The sequence below is a fragment of the Malurus melanocephalus genome, unplaced genomic scaffold (genome assembly GCF_030028575.1).
Source record: "Malurus melanocephalus ecotype Western Australia unplaced genomic scaffold, MMel_1.1 scaffold_129, whole genome shotgun sequence".
In the NCBI taxonomy this organism is placed as follows: Eukaryota; Metazoa; Chordata; class Aves; order Passeriformes; family Maluridae; genus Malurus; species Malurus melanocephalus.
Genome location: NW_026623361.1, coordinates 1,815,809 through 1,841,258, shown reverse-complemented (window position 1 = coordinate 1,841,258; position 25,450 = coordinate 1,815,809). Strand labels below are relative to the sequence as shown.

The following is a 25,450-nucleotide window of genomic DNA, read 5'->3' as shown; positions in this document are numbered from 1 at the left end:
CGGCACCCCCGGCACCGGGAGGAGGCCGTGGCGCGGCGGTGGTCGTACAGGCGGCCCCCGAGCCGGGAGAGCTGTTGCTGTCCCCGGCGAGACCCCCCTTGCCGGGTGCTGCGGGACAGGGGGTGTGCGGGACGGGCGGTCGGTGCCAGCCCCGGAGCGCTGCACTCGGTCCGAGCGTGTTCGCTCCCAGCAGCAGGGAGTTGACTTTCTTCGATGCGCCGGGGGTCAGAGGGTTGGGAAGCGCGTTTTGCTGTAGATGGAAAGATGCACGGAAAGAGGCAGTGGCGGAGCGGAGCTCCGGCGGTCGTGCCTTGCCGTGGGTTTTCGGTGTTGATCGCGAATTGAGGATTTTCTTGGTAAAGGGCTGAATCAGCTTTTGCCAACTCCGACGCTGTGCTGTTGTGCGACCTTGATTGTAATGTGGGTGGCCGGCAAGAGAGACTCGGAGAAATTGGTACACGGTGAGGGAGAACACCCATCCAGTTTGGAGAATCAGAACACCAGCAAAGCTCAGCTCAGATGCGTCATTTCGATATTTTAAAGTTTATTTATAATATATGTCTTCTAAGATGTGATTGATGAGCCAGCTAGTTCAAGAACAGACCAATTACAGTTTCTTTCTTGGAAAAACAAAGTGGAGACTCCACGTCTTTTACTCCCTGATCTAAACTTAGTGACTCCCAAGAGATTAGGGAGAGATGTTGTTTGTTTTAGTATCTTGTCTCTTGCATGAATGACAAAGAGGATTTGTGCTCCTTATGGATTAAAATTAACAGAAACACAACAAAAACAAGCTCCTTTAAACCAGTGTCCCTGTCATAAAAATTTCCGCCAGTCCTGCTTTCCTGCACTCCTCCTCAAGTATTCAGGTAGCCAGTCTTAAATTAAAACTGTAACTGCATTTTTCAGGGAAGCGCAGTTGGGTGAAAAGAGATGCCTCCTGCAACATCTCTCCTATCAGTCAGTTGAGTAGACAAAAAAAAAAAAAAAGAAACAAACAAAAAAAAAACTTGGATAAACATCTTTCTGGCAAACTACTCACATGATCTAAGACAATCTTTCAAAAATAATTGCATTTATAAAAATTGAAACAGGCTCTGAGAAATACAAAAGCCAAGGAGCCCACCAACCTTTCCTTGCAATAATTTGGAATTTGGATAAACGTCCTATTCATCAACTGCACTTGTGCTATTGCTTGCTGTTCTGTGGAAGAGCAAGCAGTAAACCTTCTCACATTAAAGCTTTTTTCCAGTTTTCCCAAAACTAGTTTTTTTCTAGGGCTCCCATCAGCAGGTTCCAATGGGAAGGGCAGGTATGGAGTGCTCACTGGCATGCCAGCCTTCCATCCTTCCCGTGACTGGAACTCCTTCATCTTTGAACCGCTCCCATGATTCCCTTCCCCATGTTGAGTCATAATCCTTGCTCTTATCTTCAGTCTCACAAGCCATTCTCTCCTTGACTAATTCTGCAATATTGCATCGTGTTGCTCCCCTGCCCCTGCTCCATCTATAGCAGCAGTCATGTTTTTCTCACATCTCCCAGCCCCCTCTTCACTCATTTGTCCCCACAATGACTTAGTGTGGCGTAGCTTTCCCTCCCACCTCTGCATTCCCTCCTTAGGCCCTGCCTTGAGACACTAAAGAGAATCAGTCAGAGATGATAATCAAAGAAGCATTTATCTTATTAAAAACAAAACTAAAACAAAACCCACAATCTTTTCTTATTAGCGTGGCAGACAGCTCTGTGACAAAAAGGAAGGGGTTGTTCTGTCTGAGGCTTTTGACATAATTAGAAAAAGAGCAGAAAGGGTCATGATAAATAGCAGGGTCCTGTTTTCTCTGGTTTTGTAAACATGGATCTGGATTAACTCTGATGTGAATTGCACGGAGCTGTCCTGGGATTTATGCAACGGTGTTGAGATCTCATCTCATCCCTCTAGACTGCTTCCAAGAGAAAAGCTCTTGCCACATCAGCAGGCGTTTGGAGGTCTCTGCGCCTTTTCAGTTAACTGCACTTTTCTTTTAAAGCTTTCCTCATTTTTACCTGATTAAAAAAGTCACAAGAAGGCCACCCTCCAGGGACTGTATTAATCCTCTTTTCCCATCCCACTCTGTAGAACATGCTTGTGGACTGCTGCAACCCCATGGGACTCTACTGAAATACTAAACAGTTCTGACCACGTGCAGATTTATTCTTCCACTGTATGCAAAGCAGGACTAGGATCACTGTTTCTAAATGATCTCTTGGATTAAAGAGAAATATGCCACAGGCACAAACTTCAACAGAGACTGCAAAAGGAAACCACCAGTTACCACTTTCTGGTTTTTTTCCCTGAACATTTGTGGATCAGATTTTCATTTCCATAAATATTTTAAAACCTTTGTTATTTTTGCAGAACATGTTCACATCAAATGCACATATCCATAAAGTCAACTCTACGTACTTTCAGAGCAGGGGGTAAAATCAGCTTGAAGTCCAGGCAGCAAATGTCTAGACTGGCCAAATGCTCAGTGTGTTAAGAAAGCCTCATGCCAAACAACCAGCCAAGTTTCAGATAGGTCWAGAAAATGTGTTCATGGTACCTCCAGCACCTGGAGGAATGACTGGAAGAGCTAGGGAGCAAGCCCTGTGGATCYATCTCTGAAGGTGATCCCTTTCCAAGGCAACCTCTGTGCCACAAACTGCCTGGCTGGCGGGTTTCTAGTTACACCTTTGCTGCCAAGGTCTTCCAAAGCCAGTCTGGGGCCACAGAGGACTCAGGCAGAACAAATGAGCAGTAAAGTTTGAGGCCAGATTCATTTAAATGACCTGGCCATAGAAAGGTGGGGCTCTTTCAAAATCCTCTTCTCCTGCCACTGTAAAGGCGGCTTACCTTGAACTGCAGAATGGAGTACTATTTCATAATTTTCTGCCAGAGCAAGATTGTTCCCTAAAGCATATTTTCTAGTAATTTTTTTCTGCTCACCTTTACAAGACACAAGTAATAGCCTTCATTTCTTTCATGAGAAGACTAATAGACACCAACAGGGGGATTTCTTTTCCCTTGAAAAGGAGCCAGATGCCTTTCTGGTTTTTTTCCCGATTCTATCTTGCTACTGTTATCTGCTGCTTTATATTACTGTTACTATTCTATCTTCTTGCTGTAGTCCTTAACTGTTTCTCTCCTCCTCAAGGCCCTCAACCTTGACTTCGGTCTTTCTTTTTCCTGGCGGATTTCAAYCAACTCACAATATCTTTATTTTTAAAACTAAGCCTTTTAAGACAAACCCCCGTCAATGTAATATCTGTGTTCCTATTTATGTCTTCTAACAACGACACATTTTACCCAGTGACAGGAGAAGGGAAACAAACAGGTGATAAAGCCCATGCTTTTAAATGTCAGTTCTTTCCTGACTATTTAAAAATGATCCTGGGAAATTTTTATAGAGGTTCAGGATAAAATATTGAGAAACAAATCAACTTTTCTCTTTTTTTCTTTCTTTTTTTTTTTTTCTCCCCTAAAATAATGTTTTTAAAGTAGACAGGAGCAGCAAGTGACTGGTCATGTATAGGGTTAATCTTGTCTGCAAAGTAATTGAGAAAATTGTCCACCATTTTCTGAGGACACTCTATTACCAGCCTAAGGTAGGAGAGCCTCCAGGGATTGAGAAGCAGTCGATAGCTCTAAAAAAAGACAGAGCAAGCCTTTGGTTCTAGGTGATATTAAGTTAGAGCAATAAGTCAATGTAGCTTTGCCATACCAACACTGTCTTCAGACTTACATATGCAAAGCTGCTTCTGGTCTGCAAATGAAGCAGTCTCCAAGCCTGCTCAATGTAACCCTTCGCTGTGTCCATCCTCTCCCATCACACTGCCTCCTGCGAGACTGCAGTGAGCTCATAGGATTCAATAACCAAGGGCCTGGGCAGGGCACAGTAGCTGTAGCTAGAAGTTAATAGTCACTTCCTAATCAGTTGTCAAGACCAGTGCAGAGGTTTTGCCCCACCTCCTCCTGTCAGCACAGTAAATCTTGTCACGCCTGTAGAACAAGGAGGTACCCGAGGTGTGCCCTGGACATTGCATGGGAAGGACACTCTTCTCACAGGGCTCTTCTTGAGACCATGCCTGGCACCCCAAGCCCTCCCGCAAGCAGTGCTGGAAGAGCTGAAACAGCATGGAGGATATTCTGCTGCCTGGGATCACTTACTTTAAAAACAAATAAACCTTCGAAGCAGACAGATTTATTGCTAGTCATGAGAGATTACACAGCCAAGTCACTTTGATTCATTAGAGTGTCCAGAGAGTTTGTGTAAGTTCCTGGAAGCTGTCTGGGATGGTCTTTAACCATCCTCTTACTRTTACCTGATGGTGAAGGGGAAAGTTGGAAAGCACTTGTGTTGAATTTGTTTTTCCCTATGTTTGGTAATAGATTTAGACAAGCTGTTTAAAGAACTGAGCCTTCTACCTCATGCTGTGCTGAGCTGTTCTTCCAACTCAGCTACACGTAGCCTTTTCTATTCTTTCCTCCCTCCCTATAATATTTAATCAACAAAGCCCTACCTCCATTTCCCTGAGGCCAGAGTAATGCGTCTTTCTGCATTTAGAAACCTCCTACGCATGTGAGCATGTCCTTTGTGCAGTGATGTTGTTTTAATTAGCCATGTCTCTCTTTTTGGCTAGAAATACATGAAATGACTGTGTACAGCTTTCCTGCAGCCAAGAGGCAGTGCAGCCCCCTTGGTGTCCAGCTGTGGGTACAGGGAGAGGCACGCTGGCTGTGCTGGGGGGAGAGTAGACAGACTGTGTGCCCGGAGCTAGCAGGGGAAAAGAAGCAAAGCTTGGGCAGGAGAGAGAAGTGGGGAGAAGGCTACCCTGGGTGACCCTGGGGATAGGCAGGGAGGCAGAAGCCTGCCTGAAACAGATCAGAAAGCATGGCATGAGGCATCCTCTCTGTAATGGACCAGCATGTTGTAGAAAAAAGCTAATTAAAGAAGATGATGTTAGGCCAAAACTATTAGGACAATAACCCACCTGAGACCGAACTGTACAAGACAATATGTGAGCATAACTGTCCTTAGCTTCAGCAGGACACAAGTCTGCCCCAGGAGGTCTCCTAATACTTACATTCAAAGAGCTTGTTAGATAACATGCTTATTAATCTTTTAGGCTTTGCTTTGTCTCTTCAAAATTGTATCCAGCAAAAGTCATTCAAAAAGAGCTGCCTTAGAGACCTCTGGAATTAACACCTCTCAAAAGCTTCTGTGATGCTCAGCAAATTTCCTTTTCCTTGGGGACTGACTCCATTTTGTAACTCTTTATTTTACCAAATTTTACTGAATATTCCTTAAATCTCTGGTTATGTCAATACTATTGATGGTAAGAAAAAGATGCTGTTAATAAATGTTCCTTGTCATGACTGGATCAAGCTATGGAATATATTGTATTCCAGTACTGGCTAGATCACTGGCCACGTGATACTTATGCTTGGGTTCTGCAATGCTTCACCTTCACTTTTATTATAAGCCAACAGTTCATGTTACAGAAGTTAACAATGTGGCATTTCTATTTTAACCATGTTATTGGTGTGGTCCACAGGTGATTAAAATGTGGGTTCCCTCTCCTCTTGGCAGAAAGTGAGACATGCTGTGAAATGCTCTCTGAACTTCCAAGTGAGGCTGGCAAAGCAGAGGAGAGATGTCCTCTGGCTTTCGGTTCTGCCACAAGGAAAACGAACATAATCCTGACCCTAACTGTCTTGTAATTTTTATTAGCTCTCTTTGGCTTGCAGCAATGACCCTGTGAATAATGCATGCTGCTAGATGGCTTTCCTAAGGAAAGAAGGCTTATGCAATCATATTGTCTGCCACTGCCTGCCTTCTCCTTATCCCATAATAACTCAGAAGCCAGCTGGCCAATTTCAACCAAATTTAACAGAGGGAAAGAGGTCTTGAAGAAATTGTGCTAAATTCAAAAAAAATTTTTAAAAAGGGACCATGTCGGGAAGAATTTTTAGGAACATTWACTCAGTTCTCACTACAGGTCTGAGGTGCCACTCAAGTACTCAAGTCTAAGAAACACACACAATTTTCAGTGTTCTGCTGCTTATGAGATGACTTATTTCTCCACAGATCACTCAGGGTGAGCCYCAGAAGTCATGTTCCAAGCCTGTAGCAGAGGAAGTTACAGAGAGCTGCCAGGAAGTTTGCCAATGCAGGCCACCTCCTCTGTTACCACCRCCTCCGCCACCTCCACCGCCCCCAAGGTTGCTGGCGGTGCCAAGTAAGTAGCTACTGGTACAGCTGTGGTGTGCTGAAGGAGGGCAAAGCATCGGGGACACCTGGACAGACAGGAGAGAGGATGTGGGAGAGGGCATAGCTATCTCATTTGTCATTTTCCACTTAGCAAATGGAGGAAGAAATGTTCTCAGTAGAGATGGAGATCAGTTTTCTGATCAATGAGTAATGCTCGGCTTTTGGACAAAAGCCAGAGAAATTCCCTCCTTTCATTGTGTTATATATGATTCCCTGGTTTTAAATGGTTCCCTAATCCCCTAGCCCTGGGAAATGCTTTCCTACAGAGTGCTGTGCTGCCCCTTGAGTTGCATGACCTCCTTTTTTGCCAGGTGTGCAGCTTGAAGGTCTGGGTGCTCCAAGCAGAATTAATTTATAAGCAGACAAAAATCCAAACACTCTGTCTAGACCATTCAGTAGGTTTGACTGTTGTCAAGACACTGGAGCACTACAGTTTACCATAGCAGTGAGTCAGGCTCACTGGTTTTAAATTGCTTACAACTGTTACAAAAATAGAAAGCATGTCAGGAGTCAATGGCAAGTGAGCAGTTTTCCCACCAATGCACATACAGGCTAAGACTCATCTATTTCTCTTCATACAAATCAGTGCTCCCAGGCCTTACCCAGTGCATCCCAGCTCCCCCTAATTTCAAGCCATGCATCCCCATGCTCAGCACACCTGGTGCCTTAAGTTCCTGCTGGCTAGCTGTGCAGCTGCTTCCCACATCATTACTGCTGTGATCCCATTCCTGGAGAATGATTGCTGTCCCCATGGTCTCTGCACAGTGGGACACACCTTCCTGGCTCTACGTGCACCCACTGGCTTCAGGGACACAGACTGGGTACCGGCTGTTTGATATTCCAGTAAATCTCCTTAACGCTTATGCATTTTCACAAATTCCTCTCTCCCTGTAAGGCTGCCTATTAATTCCTGTCCCTGTTTATATAAACTCTCCTGGGAGCTGTGTTGCAAAGTGTGTCTAGCATCCTCAGCTCTACCCCCAAGGAAAAATAAATCATGAGGTATCATCATCTGGCTGTTTGTCTTTATCAGCACCATCTCCAGATGTGCAGAAGACACGAAGAAGGCTTCTGYACAGCTTTTAGTCAGGCAGAGGACAGGCAGAGTTCTTCAGTATATTTTCTGCCAGGAGCATGCTTTGTACWTGTGCTACACTGCAGAAAATTAAGGCAAAGGCAGAGAAAAACCAACAGTGAAACACTTGGGAAAGGAAGTACAAAGAGAGCTGGAAAAGCAGAGAGGGATGGTTTTTATAGCAAGAAAAATCTCTTTCAATGTTCAGGAAAATGTCATGGACAGTAATATTGAAAATTACCTTGATCTTTRTATCACTGCCAGAAAATAAAGTACTTTGTCACTCTGTTTTCTTGTACCTGGGGTACTCTGTTGCCCTGAGGGAGATGAGATGTGGCACAGTGTTGGCACAGGGACCAGGCCTGCTGCCCAGCTGCACTGGGAAGGGAGCACCATTGCCAGGCTGCTTCCTCTCCATCAGGCAGCTGCTCTGAGTGCATGGATTTGTCCCCTGTCAAGTGAGAAGGAAATCATGTCAGAAAAAAAAGACGTCTGTCACACATTGCAAAAAGAAGAGCAAGAAATCAAATGGGCCATTGGCTGGGATAGCCTGATGYATTCCCAGGCTGGATTGCCAGGTGGTAACAGAGTTCTAAAAATGAGCTGTGTAAATCCAGATGACTAATATTTAAGCAAGTGACTTCATTTCAAATACAATGAAAAAAAGAGATTATACATTTCTTTCACTGGTAAGCTTCAGAGTAGCAATCAAGTGCCTCATCTTGAAAGATGCTTTCATTATCATCAGCTGTCTAGGCACTGTGATTTAGTCCATGTGTACAGCACTCCCCTTCCTTGCAAGAAAGAACAAGCCTCGTGGTTAAATATTGATGTTATACATACTGCTTTTAAATGGTATTCAGAGGAGAGGGTAGCAAAGAGCCAAAAGCTGTTGTGAAGTGGTTGATGCTAGCCTTGCACTTTGCACTTACTAAATTAATAAAGTTTAGTACTAGAAAGACTCTGCAAAGAGCAGTCCAGGAGCTGCAAGACTTTTGTTTTTACCAGGCAGAGTGTCTGCACCATGAGGTACTATATAAAGGTGCTGGAATTACTTTTAGGGCTTTGTGAGCCACAAAAGGTTGCAGTCTGCTAGGCACTGCTGTAAAAGCTCTCTCTGCAATCAAACTGAATGTTGCTGGAGATTTAGATCAACTCTAAAACAGCTACCATGATTTGAGCTGGGTGATTAAAGCCAATAAATGCAAAGATCCTGTCTATCCAGTCAYTACAGACACTGCCAGTTCAGTTATCTGCTGTATGAAGCATCTAGTGCTCTTTGACGTGATGTGGGCTCCAGCTGCTGCTGGAACCCTCTGTGTGTCCTCCCTATTGGTTCCACCAGATTGTTTTCCAAAACTTACTTGGTTGTATGGGACGGCACTGCATAACTGTTTGTGAGCCGCTGAATCACTTCTTGAAAGGCTTTTATTGTGCTTGAGGACTTCTAGGAACAATTACAGTACATTTGGCATCTCTTTAGACATTTCAGTATTGACAGGTTGATCCAGCAACAAATCTTTTTCTCTGCTTCCTGGAGACAGATTTATACAAAATGTATTAAAAGAAGAGAATCCTGAAATTCACATATAATAGCTGGAAAATGYTATGTTTACTCTGAGGGGAAATAACCTGATTCCCTCTGCAGAAAATGAGTAGAACCACAGACAGTTTAGCAGGYAGTCTAAAACCACAAGCAGTGGTAGGAGCCCCAGCTTTCCATGGTTTAGGACACCCCTCCCTGTTACAGTTGTATATTTACATCAAGAATGTGTTGGGAGTGTTTCAGCACACCCTAAGGAAACGCTGARTATATTAATCAAACTATGAATATAGAAAATTAAATAGATTGCTTTTGTCCTCMTTCAGGGATGACCCCAGGTCTCCTTTTCCCACATTTCTAACTCCTTCACGTGGACTACTGGTATTTCTGGTGCCTCATCCAACCCCTGCTCTTGCCTTCCCTCTTCCTCTCTGCAGCTGATTYCATCATGGCAGCCTAACCCTGTGCCTCCTTCTGGGAATCCTTCTGCCTGACAGTTATCTAAATGAAGGCTAACATCAGCCATGCTGCTCCCTGTGCATGTTGGTTCTCTCAGTATTGCTGGTTCACCTTTATCTTTTTCTGCAAAGTCGGACATATTGAGAGTATTTCGGTTTTGCCTTTCCTGAGCTTCATTCCAGATGCAGTTTGTTGTCATCCTCTTGAGATACTGCTGTCTGGTTTGGTATAGATGTATTTACCTTACAGAGGGTCTCCAAAGAGAGGGGCTCCAGCCTATGTTAGAAGTAGTTAGGATGGTAGGGACTGTGTGACTGTGGTGAGGACTATCAGGAGACACAGTCTCTGAGCCCCTGGCAGTTCCTCCAGACGGTTTGGTGCATTGATGTTTCTGGAGTAACTCTCCCTTTATGCAAGCAGCAGCCTGCTCTTTAACCCATGCCTAGAAATCTTCTCACTGATGAAGTGAAGGGAAAGCTCATGAGGCTCTGAGGGGCCTAAGGCCAGCTAAACTTAGATGCTGACAGCAAAGGAAGAAGGAACTTTCAATGAAATTGAGTGTGTTCCCTAGATAGGGCTGTAATGACCTGAAGGCAATAGAGATGCTCAGAACCTGGCCTTTAATTAACTGTGTCTTTTTCTCTCCATCTGCTTTCYTCTCTGTCTCTGGATTTCAGCCAAGACTAAGACAAGGTGGATGGAGTGCTTGTTTAGGCAGCATTTCTAACCCAGCTCCACAGACCCATGAGATTAAGCTAGTTCAAATGATGTTGACCCTTAAATGTCTGAAAAACTGCTGTTGTCAACCCTTAAATACTCCGTGAGCATGCAAGTTTCCCTGGGGCATTGCAAAGAAGAAAGGACTTTTTTTGAAAGTAAAAGCTAGGCTTTCAAAACAGGAAAGGGGGMAGGGGTTAGAGCTAGACATACACTGTCACCAGTATTGGTTTTAACCTGTGTAAGCTCTTAGGGAAAAAAAAATCAGAAGAAGCTTCTTTAAAATGGTACAAGGAAGAGAAAGGATGTTCTTGCATGAACTCCTCACTTGTTGGTGAGCAACCTTTGCTGTCTCTGCTCTGCTCATCTCCCGTGTTGGATGAGGGGTCCATGGTATTGCCRTCTGCTCTCTGGATAATGGAAGGGTTCAGTCAAACACTGCTTCAGTCAAAAATTTAGTGGAGGAAACTTAAGCTGAGTCTGGATACATGAACCAGTCTTTGACATGTTGCGTGCACACAGGTACACAGTGAAGTCTTTACAGCTCCTGACCTCAGTGGAAGTTTGCCCTGAGCTGTCAGTTGAGATCACGCACAATCATGTCAGTGCAAAGTCAAAGTGAATGACATCACTGCAGAGGACTCTAATCTCCATGCAGTAATTGTATAATTTTGTTTTTCAAGGTGAAATCTTTATCTTTGGAGATAGAGCATTTAATTAACTAATTACTTGGACTGGTGAAAATGCCAAAATAAAAATGACCAGCTACAAGAAGGGCAAAACCTTTTGGCAACTGTACAAGCTCAGATGTACAGCTTAATTTTGGAAAGCATGCAGGGTCTCTTCAGTGCAAGTAGGAAAGCTAAGGACATTCAGATCTTTGGGGGCAGATCACAGATTCATGGAATGGTTCAGGTTAAAAGGGACCTTAAAGATCATCTCATTCCKCCCCTGCTGCCATGGGCAGGGACACCTTCCCCTAGACCAGGATCCTCAAAGCCCCAGCCAAACTGGCCTTGAACACTTCCAGGTATGGGGAATTCACAGTTTCTCTCGGCAACCTGTTCCTGGGCCTCACCAACCTCACAGTAAAGAATTTCTTCCTAATATCTAATMTCAATTTATGCTCTTCCAATTTCACTCCATTACCCCTTGTCCTTAGCCATACACGCCCTTGTAAGAAGTTCCTCTCCAGCATTCTTGTAGGCTCCCTTCAAGTACTGAAAGATTCTGAAAGTCTGTAAGGTGTCCCTGGAATTTTCTCCAACTCTCTTAGCCTGTCTCATACAAGAGATGCTCCTCCTTCATGTTCCCTTCTGGACTGACTCCAAGAGCTTCACATCCTCCTAATWCTGGGCTGATCACAGGACAGCAGATGGGGTCCCATGAGAGTGGAGTAGAGGGGAGAATTCCTCCTTCGATCTGCTGGTCACACTTGTGTTGGTGCACCCAGGACACGGTTGGCTTTYTGGGCTGTGAGCACAGATTGCCAGGTCATGTCAAGCTTCTTGTCCACCAACATCCCTAAATCTTTCACCTCAGGGCTGCTTTTAATCCATTCTCTGCCCAGATTGTGTTTGTGCTCAGGATGGCCTTGATGTGGGTAGGACCTTGTTGAACTTCACAAGGTTTGCACAGGCCCACCACTCAAGCCTGTCAAGGTCCCTCTGGATGGCATCACTTCTCTCTGGGTGGCATCTGCTCCCTYTGGGTGGCATCCATTCCCTCCAGAGTGCTGACTGCAGGACACATCTTGGTGTTGTTGGCAAATTTGCTGAGGGTGTGCTCGATCCCACTGTCCATGTTGCTGACAGAGATGTTAAACAGTGCCAGTCCTAATACCAATACCTGAAAAATGCCATTAATCTCTGCACAGTCACAATGTGTGTATATTAGAATAGAAACAGTCTGGAACTTCTTAAACTTTGYTTAGGTTTTCAAGTAACCAAAGTTTTCAGATTTGTCTTGATAATTGTTAAAATAGCCTTTCACAGCAAGAACTTRTCATAGAAATAAAAATTTTATGGCTCTAGTACATAAAAGAATAAGAAATGGGTTTTCCTTAGGATACTCTAGGTCCTAAATCCTGATGGTAGAACGCGCAAGTGCTCCAGTGTGGAATCAAATAATGAGTTTGAACCTCATGCTGAATACTATCTCCATGTCTCTATTCCAGCAGCAAAGTTGAGCATGCTCCCAGTGCTCACCACTATATTTCTTGCACTTGGATGCTGATGTATTTGTCTTCTCAAAGCCTAAAGGACTTTCATCCTTGGCAGAAGTTTGATTGTCCCCCAGGAGCTGAGAGGAGGTTGTGATTGCAAAATAAATTGTAATGTTCCTGGAGGCCACGATGTGTCTTAAAATTAGAGATGCCAAATAATCAGCTCTGGTCAGTCTGATTTGGGCTGCTGCAATAGGAGTGGAGCATCTCGGGGAGCTCTGACTTTAAGTTTCCCTTTGGTTAGGCATTTCGTCTTGTGAGGGCTTTCTGTCTTTACAAGCAGTCACTGCAAAGCTGCTAGTCCGAAGGGCTCAGCTGGCAGGGCCAGCCTTCACCTATTGTCCTTCTGCCTGAAAGACTTGTTCTGAGTAGTTTTGAGATATTTGGATATATCTGAGGCATCTTAGGTGGGTTTCTCCCAAGTGGTGCCCAAAGGAGTTGTGAGCAAACAGGCAGGGCTGGGTTTGTTTTATAATATGGGGAAGACATTTCCCTCCATGCTGCATACAACGTAGTGACTACCAAAACTGAACAGCAACGAACTGAACAGCCCCAAAGTGGCAGGGGACACATTGTCTCCTGCATGAGGACATTTACAGTAGTTACTGCTACTATGAGAGCAAGTCTGGTCTAGACAGTGACTTTTTTWAAATGCAAACAGAATGCTGAAACAGGGAAGCCCTTCCAGTTTTGGTAACACAGCTGTCATACTGTGAATTGCAGTCATGTGTGAGAGCATTGTTCATAATTTACAAAGCAAACCCAAAATTCATTTCTTGTCATCTCCCACATACTTCTGTGTTACTGGAGGAATGTGACTCTCAGAACTGGCTTTTGTAGGATTTTGTGTCTTTCAAATCTAAATTGAAATCCAACCCTCAGCCTGGAGCCATGGATGATGGAGTCTAGTCCAGGTCCCCATCACATTGTTTTCACATCACACACTACTTTCTCTCTTAGCACAGTGAACCAAATCATTGAGCATCCAAAACTGGATTTAGGCAGAATTCACCCATCTAAATCAGAAATGCAGTGATTGGATTTTCTGCCTAAACTGCAGGCACTCTGATTTTATCACCAAAGACATAAAGACTTCAAAATCCTTCCTCTTTTTTTTTTTTTTTTTCCATTTAGCACATTTATTTCTGATGTAGGAATAAAAATTACAAGTCCTCACCTCTCAGTCAAAATGAGAAAATTATTTATGGTGAGGAAATTTCTCAAGCAGCAATCAAATAGGAAATTTGAACTAGTTTGAGTATCTAAGATGTTACATTAAGTCTGAAGAGCTGGATTAGTGACTAGACAGCAGGGAAGACTGGAAAGTTTCATGCTAATACTTTCATGAGGGGATTCTGCTGTCACTGTTTCACCTAACATCCCTTCATATTGAGCTGTTGTAAAATCTCTGTCTTTCTGTTTAAAACACAGGTAAGATCAGATGGTCAATCACAGCTTCTGTTGCTTTCCCATTTCAGAGTTTTTCATGACAATAAATTCTGAAATGTTTTGTCAAATTTAATTGTTATTTAGGCAAGTGATGAATATTTCCCCTGCTCTGGGACCTTGCATATTTGTTTTGAATTTTTCATACAGTAATAAATCTATATAATGGAAAAATCCTCTCTCTTGAAAATGCATTTTGAAGTATTTAAAAGTAAAAGCCTCAGGCCAGATTTTGCAGTGCAGGAAACAGTGAAGTTCTGTTGTCTATAGATTWAAAGCATTGTCTAATTTTTTCAAAAGAACCATCACATATTAAACTGGTTCTGCAATAGAACAGTCCTGTCTACTCAGAGATGCATACTYCAACAGCTTGAATTTTTTTTTAAGCAGAAGGAGTTGGCTAAGCTGAAGACAGTAATTCCTTCTGTGGATGGCAGTCCATTTGTACATGCTTACCATTTCACTGATTAGGAAGATAACAAATCTTCAGTGAAGTTACTGATGAGTCAGAGGCTGCAGATTTACAAGCAATTGTAGGTTCACCTGCTCCTGGCAGAAGGAGTTGTGCCTCATGTAGACAAGTCAAAAGTTAATTGGCACAAGCTGTTCCAGCAGGGAGGGCTAAGCAGCTGACCTCGGCAAAGCAGACCTACAGAAATGTGTTCTTGTAAGGGTTTTGTGCACTGTGTTGTTGTGAACATGATACAAAGGTGTTGCCCTGCTTGTGTGATTGCAACCTAAGGGTAATGTTTAAGTCAATGTAGCAGGTCAAGGAAGCAGCAGTCTGCAAATTTGGGATATTATTCCAAATGAGGACATAGTGTCCATTAATATAGTATGAATATAGGCTAATAACTGATGCCACTGCCAAAATCTGTCATTACTAATTATGCAAGTTAATTTAACCCTTCCACTAGTAAATCATATTGCAGCTACATAAATATAGCAGCAAATTGTGGATCACTAATGGATATTTAAATGAATAATTTTATACTTTTGAAGTGTCTTTTAAATGGAGCTGATGTTTCACCAGTTCATTGAAATATTTTTAGACAAATATCTGTTYTTGACAAATGCTGCTATTAAACTGGACTTTAACCAATGGAGCAGATTCTCCTGAATCATCCCTGGACATTTTCCTTTCCTTCTGGAAGCAATGCATATTCTTATTTCATGGCCASTATCAGAGGAAATGCCTGTCAGTGCAGCACAGGGAGGGTTTGGTTTAACCCTTGTTTTGATTTGGCAAGGTGCAAGTGCACTGTCTCAGCTTTTTGGGGCATCACTGTACGTGTGGGCTGCCTGCTGCTGTAGGTTCAGTAGGGAGTCATGGTCTGTGTCCCTGGGGGCAGGGCAGATAGCACCCTGTAACCAATTTGCTTGCATTTGTGACTCTAAGGTAACCTTTGCCTTGTCTTTTAGCTTTCCAGGAGTTCCAAATGTACTGAGTGGTGATTGAGGACTTCATGTAGGGCATTTGGCATGGTGAAATACCATGATCTGTTAATGAGATGTAATTGCCTTTTGAAGTGTTCTGTATTTGGTGGAAACTGCATGAAAAATTGTTAGTTCATAAATGCAATTTTACTTATATTAGAATTAAATCTACACCTGGTTTGGAAGGCATTRCACATTTCAGTTCCATTTTACTCTGGCTGGGTCATCAATTTAATTTCACTTAAGTTGAACCTGAATACAGTGAGAAGGAACTTAAGAACACTAGGTATGATAATTATTAATTGATCTCCTCAGGGACATTTTTGAGTGGTCACTGTAGCCCTTAATTCCAGCAATAACTGCGCTGTTGAAGTGATACAAGGAATAAACCACATAATATCAAACAGGAGGATTATGTTTATATAGATGCTGTACTTCARCAGGAGCATCAGCTATATAGTCAGCCAGCTGTTCCCTAAAACTTAGACATATGACTTGCAATATGGCTTTTGTGAAAAGTGAACTCTTTAGAGCCATCTGCACTTAYCAGTCTAAAGTGTATGTCTATTATAGTCCCTCTCTTCATATAGTGGAGTGCCCAACAGGCAAACAGTTAATTTTTCAAAGATGGACACAAACCAGTACCATAGAAACTGTCCTAACAATACATCAGGAAAATATGCAGARTATTTCCAAATCTCCCACAATCTGTTTTAGGAAATTCAGTCTGCAGTTGGTTTTGTCTCAGACTTCCCTGAAGGCACTAATTTTGAGAAACTGTCAGCACTAAGACATGAGGTTTATCCAATCTTTGCTATTACCTAGAGGTTCCTAAGCTGTTTCAAAAGCTATTAAGGATCTACAAGATACTGTCTTAATACTAGCAGAACAGAATTTTATTCACTTTGCATAGCTTGTGACTGATGACACCACTCATGTGAATATTGTTGAACTCTAGGAAGTTGTGCAAATCTGGACTTTAATTGAATCTGTATATAAAATATTATACCAAGAAAATCTGTCATCTTTCTGTGGGATTGAATCTGTCAGCCCTGAGGTATCTTATTAATCATTTTCTGATGAAAGACTGGTCATTACTGTAAGAGTGTAGACTCCTAAAACTATGGTTTAGCTGTTTGAGTTTCAACCTCTATCATCGCTTCTTGGAAGGAGTGTACACTGTAGGACCTGGAAGATTGATTGATTGATTGATTGATTGATTGATTGATTGATTGATTGATTGATTGATTGATAAGCTTTCACAAGACTTGATGGTGACATACTGTGACTCCCACAAAGGAGACATCTTGCCCACCCTCTGGGGAATGGTGGAAAGAGTGTCCAGGATGCTGCTTCTCCCTCTGCCACCAACCTACTGGGAGATCCCAAGGGAGCCAACTACAATATCAGACACTCAGAATTATCATATCTGAAACTCTGTAAACTTTGTATTTGAGACTAGTGGATGTCAAGCATGGAAGATTATTATTACTATTATTATTATTATCATTATTATTATTATTATTATTATTATTATTATTATTATTATTATTATTATTATTATTATTATTATTATTATCATCATCATCAATATTATTAATATTATTAATATTATCAATATTATTAATATTATTATTATTATGCTCAAAAGTAATGGTAATTGCCACAGAGTTGTTCAGCTGTGTCCTGTCCCATGGAAGAGCAGGCTGTACCATCACACAGGGAGGACTGTGCCAGGAGTGAGATGCAGCACCGACAGCCACACCACCACCATCCCATAATGACTGCAAGGAAGCCACCTGAGGGGCTGGACATGAACCCACAGTACAAATCAGCACCATGGCTTGTCTTATTACTCCTCTGTCAGCCATGGTCCAGCTTCAGCAAAAYCCTACTAAAGGAGAGTTTTGGGAATTCACAGCTGCCACTGCTACAGGACCAGAACAGGCTCACCAGAGCCYGCCTTCATGGCACCTTTGGGGTATGGATTTCATCAGTGCAAGCAAGGGCTAGTTTTTAAGGGCTTTTATCACCTAAAAATGCAGATAGATTCTGAATAAGTTCTCCAAACCACTTAGYTCTCAGCAAGTGTCCTAAGCCACAGCCCACTCCCCCTGATTTTGGAGTGGACAGATGTTTTCTATGTGCTGTTTATTAATCTGGTAATTTACTAATCTGTCCTTACTGCTGATCTGAGATCYGTGTTGGCTAGCAGGTCACAGGGGAGGGTGAGGCAAGTTTTCTACTTAACATCTTTGTTCTTTGGCAGTTGCTTCTTCATGAGTTGCTCTCTGCAGCTGCACTGCCCCATGAAGAAGCCTACCTCTCCCAGAAATACCTGGTACTGGTGATGTGCCCATCTTCTGTCCTAAAACAGCTTCTGAAACAGTCTGAAAGCAAGACAGGTTAACTGGGGGACAAGCTATCCAGAAGACTTAATTCTTTTTATACCTGTCTTACTGCAGAGGACCTGGAAGGCTATATTGGCTATGGGATTGAGGTGGGAAATGCATTTCCCATACCTAGTGAGTTCCAGTTTGGAAGCAATCCTTTACTTCTTTCACTGGTCCCTACTTTTTTGATGTCAAATGGCTCAGGGCACAGTGCCATAAGCCTGCAAGCCAAKGCTTGCATAGCCCTTTTCCCTGGCAGCTTGAAGAAGTCTCCACATATGATTCTTAGCAGCAAACCTCTTCCTGCCCATGTTGAAGTTAATCACAGAATCACAGAATCATTTAGGTTGGAAAAGACCTCTGAGATCATCAAGTCAAACTTGTGACCCAACACCACCTTGTCAATGASASCATGACACTGAATGCCRCATCCTGTCTTTCCTTAAACACCTGCAGGGATGAGGACTCCACCACCTCCCTGGGTAGCCCATTCCAATGCTCAGTCATGCTTACTGTGACAAACTTCTTCCTAATGTCCAACCTAAACCTCCCCTGGTGAAGCTTAAGATTGTGCCCTCTTGTCCTACTGCTGGTTGCCTGAGGGAAGAGACTGACCCTCAGCTGGCTGCAACCCCCTCTTGGGCAGCTGTAGAGAGTCATATGGTCTCCCTTGGGCCTCCTTTCTCCAGGCTAAACAACCCCAGATATCTGTATGCATGTGTGAGTGTGTGTCTGTGCTTATTGATGGAAATACGCCCAAGTGGGCTGAAATGTCAAAGGCCGACTTAGCATGAAGGTTTTGTGTTTTCAGGCCTCTTTTTTTCTGGATGCTTTTTCACTGCTGTGATGTGATGAGGTCCYACAGCTTGGCAGGACAAGCAGATGATGTTCAGCACTGATTTTTCCCCACTGAAGAATTGCCAGTGCTCATAACGTGCCTGTGCACATCACTCAGCACTGGAGAGTCAGACTGTGTGTTTGTGCAATGAAGTAGATGGTACTGTGCTGGCACATCTCTGTGTCTCTCAGTGGTGCCTCTGTTTAAAAGAACTGAGAATTACTGTCCCCAGGTCAGTGCTGTGCTCTGCTGTTCTGTCACAGACCGTGGCCTTGCTGCTGTGTTTCCTTGAATTGGTGGTTGACAGGAAGGTCAGGGAAATATAGCTGAAGAAATATAGATGAAGACTTAAAAATGGGCCTATCTGTTCTATTTAAGAACTGGGAAAGAAATAGCAACTGTGCTGACATGCAGCCTTATTTTGTACATTTTATCCCTACACCTTGCAACCATTTGGAAAGCTGGGGATACTGTTCCCATCCCAGAGAAGGAGAAACAAGGCTGGAGTGTAGATTGTCCCAAAATCATCGAGCAAGCAAGGRGGAAAACCGAGCCTGGAACCCACATCCTGAGGGGAATTTCTGTCTTCACAGTGACATGCTGCCTAAGTACAGAGAGATTAAAGCCTGTATCATGAAATTCGGGAAATATAAGGTGGTATATCTTCACACCAAGCTTAAAGCTCTGGTTCTCAGTGTGTTAAGAACCTCTGGAAAGCAGGTTACCTTCTAAAATAAATTCCAAGGTATTAATTTAACAGCAAATGCTCTGGCACTTGTGAACTCATTCTTAGAGGCATCAGATACCCACTAATCTGACTGACATCTCCTGCATYTCAGAAAACAGGCCAGCAGGTCTGGCAGGGCTTGCCTGAGCAATGGCTCCCATGGAGAGGCAACACTTAGGGCTACCCGGGGGTGTCACTAGAATGGTCTGGGGTGTCACTAGGACTGTCTGGGTGCTGCCCAGCCTGGCAGTGAGCCAGGCTGTGGAGAGCAGATAATGTGACGATGCCAGTGAGGCTCTCCCAAATGCTTGTTTTGCTGCAAGGAGGAGGCTGCCTTGCAAGGCCTAGGCTTCAGCTCTCATTTGCTCGGGACAGAAAGCAACAGTGTGTGATTTAATCGGGGTAAAAACAATTCAGGCCTTTATGCTGAGAGGGAATCAGATGATGACTGAAAAGCAGCTTCTCATCGGGAGACTGCTGGTTCAAAAAACACGGGACAAAGTCAGATCAGAGGGCAGTGGCTGATGTGAGCATGCATTGTAAAGATAAATGCCAGAGCTGAGCATTAACACAGAAGCTAGCTATGATGTAATCTCCTTAAAAGCCTTTTTTCCACAAGGTCCATAAATGCTACTGCTTCTCCAGATCATTCTTTACAGAGCAGATTCTCACTCTGTGCTCTCTAACCCTGCTCTCCTCCAAAAGACCTTGGCAGCTGAAACCATTTGAGGGATACTTCAGTTCTGGCAGGTTCCATCAGCTTTACCAACGGGTAACGGGAATGGGATTAAGACTGGCAGGTCTGGCCCTCAGCCTGCCAATTGTTTGGAGCACAGACTTTCCCTTCCTACCTTGTTTGACGATCCTTTGACTGCTCAGCTCATCATCTTATGTGCATCAGCATATTTTCATGTATATGTAGAATTCTGAACTGTCCTCTAGTCTCCCTCTGCAGCTGTACAAAACCAAGACAGGTTATCCCCCAAGCCTGGTGTCAGCCATTCCTTGTGGGATCCTTACCTTGTTTCTGACCATAGGGCTCAGCCACTCAGCTCCTGGGCACAGTGTCACTGTGCTGGCTTGGGGCAGAGATCTGGTGCCTGCCTGGAAGTCAAAAAGAGAGTTTGCTGCTTCTACCCCTGTAATGTAGTTTTGGCCAAATCAGTTGTTTGTGTTTACCCTCAAAGAAGAGGCAACACGATCCAGAGGGGAGGACTGGCCAGGAGTCAAAAGACATTTTGTTTCCTGGCTTTCTCACTGAGGTGCAGTGACTTTGCACAAGCTGCTTCCCCACGAGGTGCTTTACTTATGTCTGGTTGACAAATATTTTCACTGGCTACTATTTTATTTTGGTCCTAACAATATGTTAATTTTCTGTAGGAATCTCAAATCTGCGGAGCAAAARCAGCTGCATGACACCTAGCAAGAAAGCACAGTAACATAGGGCTTTAGTGGAATCCACTGCAAACCCAGACCTAAATGCATGCAGGTTCAATGACTCCTAAAGTTTAGATCTTGAGCATCACACTTAACCTCCCCCACCCAGCTGCTCTCTTCCTCACTGACTGAATCCACACTCAGGTCTTTTCACCTGCAGTTCCAATTTTGTTTCTTGCAATGAGCCATGCACTCCTCTATTGCCTGTGACCTTCAGAAAATTCCTGCAGAGCTGCCCCTTTCCTTCACCTCCTGCGCACTTCAGTTTCCAAAACTAAGCATAAAACTTAGTATGTTTCTTATTTCAGAAGGGAAGTGTTTTTAGAAAGGAGGAGAAAACCAAGGAGATGAGGCAACTGAGAGTGTAGAATAACAGCGTCTACAGTGTAAGAGCTGCGGGGGAGGGAATTTCTCCAGCATCAATCCCACACATGTTTTTATTATAGCAGAAGTTCCCGCTGCGTAGTGATTGCAGCATCCCCTTTAAAAGTGTAGTAGGAACATATGCATGGAGCAGCTGCACGATATAAACTTGTCTGCAACAAAGTGTGATAAACAGAAGTATCATCTGCTACAGGAATAGCTGATTTCTACCAGCGTTATTTAACCTAGCTACTCCAGGGAGGCTGGAAATCAGGACAGGCTTTCAGCTGAGCACACCATTGTTGCCTCGTTGTTTACCCCACTGGCTCACGGCACTCTGGAAATGGCCCTAAGCTTAGAGGCAATTGGATGGACTGAAATCTATCAGGAAAAAAAAAAAAAAAAAAAAAAAAAAAACGGGTACACAAATATTATTCTTTTTTTTTCTGGAATAAAATTTGCTCCAAAATTAGGTGATTTCTCTTTTGTCTAATTCAGTCTACTGCACATCACATACAGTTAAAGCCATGCTCCAAAGGCGACTGTGGTGGCATGGGATATTGTTTTTTTTCYTTGCTGGGTAGTGTCTTCCTCCTGTGCCTGTTCTGTGTGGCAGGATCTGAGGGAGCAGGTCCTGCAAAGCAGCTTTCTGGGTCACTTCTAATTGGAGACTGTGATAATCCAAATTCTTTCCATCATTTTCGGATTTACTGGAGGTGAACTTGCCCCAAGTGGACTTTGTCTATTATRGAAGCTGTTGTCTATTCCTGCTTTATATTCCCGCTGCATTGGCCTGGTCCCTTGTGCTAATGATGGCTGTTAATAGAACTGGCTTTCTGGGGTGTCCATCCTGTGCCCTTTTTCCCCCAGCTCTCTAAACAGGAAACAGTRTGTTCATCACTTTGAGTAGAACAGTCCTGGGGAGCCACAGTTCTGTGGGAATCTCATATTTTATTGTATTTCCTGGAGTTAAGTCACCCAATACTGTTTCAGTGTTTGGAGCGCTCCTTTGGAGCTTGCGTTGTTTCTGCCTTCCAGAGGGAAGGAGTGGCAAAGAAGCAGCAAGGCTGGGGCTTTTAGAATAACGGCTGAACATCTGTATTTGTATCAAGTCTAGCAGCACCACAAACTCCACTAGCAGGCTCTTTTAAAGGATTTGTTTTTCTCGTGCCAGCTGCCTCTCACGGTGAGCAGCCCTGGTACACACAGCAYGTTCCTGCCACATGCATTATCCAAACACATCTGTAGCAGTCCCTGCGTGATGAAATACAGCAAATAGAGGGGGTGCTCGAGCTGACACTGACTCACAGATCTCTCCCCATGGCCCTGGGTTAGGTAACCAATCTTGTTCCCAGAGAGCCCACAGCCTCTAGGGCTCTGGAGAGATCCTGACCTTTGGATACATCTCTCTTCTGAGCATCATCATGCAGRTGCTGGGACAGGGTCCTCAGCTGGCACCAGTCTCACAGCTGGGTGGATTTCGGCTGGTTTACATCACTTGAGCCCTTGGACCTTTTATATTAGGTGCCTACGGCTTCATTCTGGCATACAGCGAAGTTAATCAGCATTAACTTAATCAGCACTCATTTTAGGGTGAATCTACACTGCTGGGGGGTGTGAAGAGCCTTATGCAAAAGTAGACAAGAAGCCTCAGGTTCAGACTGAAATCAACGTTCTCAAAAAATATTTGAGCATGTGATGGAGTCTCTCCTTGTTTCTCACATTTTACACAGCCCAGTGCCTATAAGAGTTAATGTCCAACCTTTGATGTTTGTGTAACTGTTTCTCTATAGGGTTTCTCCTCACAGAAYCCAAATTACTTCATAATTATATGGGGATTCATTGAAGTCCTCTATTCCACAGGAGTTTGGATGAGGCATCTTGATATGAAGAGACCCAAACTGCAACAGATTCAAAATCCATCTCCATATTTAACTGGGAGTTTGGGGTGGACACTGGAATGTACTGGGAGTTTTTTTCATATACCTTGACATTTGAAATTACATTTAAACTTCTTGGTGTTTTCTGGGTTGTCCCTGCATCCCAAGGTGATGATGGCTGTAGGAACTTCTCTCTGTCTTGCAAATAGAGATGTTGTCATGCAATTAATTTCAATATCAAAATAATAAATAAGCGTGAAGATGAGACTAGGACCCCAAACTCTGTCTTAACCAGCAGATTGACAGGTCTCTAGAATACGTGACATACATAGAGGTTGCTGAAAGCACACTGCCTGCATCTTCAATTYCTTTTAATTTCCATCCAAGACTTATAAAACAGTTGAGCCCCTTGGAATATGAACCTRCCTTCAAAATAAAATCCAATCCTGCTTCCTAGCATGCTAATTAAAAGTGTGTGGCTGATTCAGGCAGCCCTACAATAGCAAGAGAAATGCTGCAGGCATAGAGATGGCAAGGTTTAGCCTGTTGTGAGTATACAATATTAAAAACAGGCAGATGTCTCATATGAATGATTATGACAGCACTCTTGACCTTTCTGCAAGAAAGGAATAAAAGCAGAAGGAAAAACAACAATCAGTTTTTATTTATCTTGAAAGCGCTCTTCCTTCTTTAGGCACAATTTTGCTGTTGTAGAGAGGTTATGGGGGTCACTSTCACCCTTCCACATCACATCAGAGGACACTCAGCAGCTGCGTGGGACTGAGCCTGTGAGCRAATTGACAGACCTCCACTGGAGACACCTCCCCTGGGACTGCATGTGGGARCACGGGTCACTGCCTCCCTTAGCTATTTTCCGGCTCAGCCCTGTSTTTGGTTTTGTTTTGTTCTGGATTTTTCTGCTTTGTTTTGCTTTATTCTGTTTTGTTTTGCTCTGCTTTGCAGGGCTGTGGGGTTGGCAGTGGGAAGGGGTACCCTGGTGCAGGCTCCCTGTCCCAGCATCGCTGCCCAGCTCAGCACAGTCCCCCTCAGAGGGCACTTTTGTCTCCTGACAGACTTGGTTGTGTTGTTAATGTCCCAGCATTCCCATGCAAACAGCAATTAAAACCCACATGGTAATGGAAAGTAATAACCCTAACTGAAATAAACAGCGGGAGCACTAGATTTTGAAATAATGYGCTTTATAGGCTACAGCCATGACCACTAAAGAAAACCTGTTGGTGTATCCAAGGATTCAAAGTCCTGTTTCTAGATTCTGTCTCAGGCAGTATGTGTCGCTTTTGTAACACACACAACTATTTAATGCTTAACCCAGATCATTAGAACAGCTTCATCATGGTTATTTTTTGGAAGCTCAGAGCAATTTTGAGAATGACCCACTGCGATATGATAAAAAGAAATCAGAGAATTTCTTGGGAATTTTATGGAAACATTCTTTCCAGTGATAGAACCTCTATTTTTGTGCTGAGGGGAAACCCTCAATAGCTGAGCTAATCTTTTCTGGTATGCACATTTCTGGCTAGAGCCAGCTGTGTACAGATACCTTCTAACTTTAGAAATGGAGCTGTGTCTTTATGCTGAGCCTTCAAGAAAAGACTTAGTCAAAAAAAGCAGGGGTAAGATTTTTGTGGTACTGAAACAGTTTGTTCTGAAAGCACTTTTTATTAATTTGTTCTCAATAAGTTGGATCCATCTACCCCCTGCAGGCCTGAAATAGGTTTATTTGCTCATTTTATTTATTTAGGCCTGGTGCTGTTGGGAATAGGAGAAGGTGATGGCCCTCTAAAAGTAAACCTAACCAGCATTTGTACTTCATAAATTTTAAGGCCAAGAGATAAAAGGCATTCTACTCATGTGGACTTTTCAGAGACAGAGYGTTTTCTTTACTTACTCAATTCTTACTCTGAGTCCAATATCTTTAGCTGAATTTAGACTTCTTAAAGTAAAAATAAGAAGTCTACTTTAAACTAAATTTTTCTTTGAAATACGCAACCAGAACTGTCAGACTATGGTAATGATTAATTATCCTTAATGATGATAATTACCCTACTTCTGATCTAAATGTGTGTGTCTCCATTTGTAATTGAGTAAATGCCTGAGTTATTCACAAACTGTATCAGTATCACCCTGTTTGGGGGGGAGGGGGGGGAGGTCACTGTTAAAAACCACATTCTTCCAGCAGTGACTTTGCAGTTATAATTAGATTTTGAGACATATCAGTTCTCTGGATTTAACTCAGTTTATGTGTGCCACACATACTCTSTGTTTAGCTTTATAGTTTCATAACCCCAACATCACGTGGAATTAAGCTGGATGTCATATCAAAGTCTAAAGTTATCACACCAGCACCAAYACATCTATATACAAAATTAGTAATCCCTCAGAAAATATCTAGTTARTTTGACAAGCTGTGTCCTCCTAAATCTGTGCTGTTTAGCATCATTTATTTATTTTATTATTTTATTAAYTGAATGACATTTTCTCATTATTTTTGCAGGAGTTCTGTCAGGATATCAGGCTGTGATTACTTAGCTCACCCTGCTTATCTTCTTTAAAATGTCATCACTTTCCTACCACTTTCCACTCAGTGGTGTTTTCAATGT

General features: G+C 43.1%; 1 protein-coding gene across 1 annotated transcript in view; it reads left to right on the top strand.

The window, feature by feature from the left end:
• Window positions 1–3,543: 3,543 nt before the first annotated feature.
• Window positions 3,544–25,450, top strand: part of PRIMA1 (proline rich membrane anchor 1) — a 48,106-nt gene continuing 26,199 nt past the window's right edge. Inside the window, exons 1-2 of the mRNA XM_057370647.1 lie at window positions 3,544–3,624; window positions 6,108–6,258. Of these exons, the coding sequence (XP_057226630.1) occupies window positions 3,544–3,624; window positions 6,108–6,258 (232 nt within the window). The remainder of the gene's footprint in view (window positions 3,625–6,107; window positions 6,259–25,450) is intronic.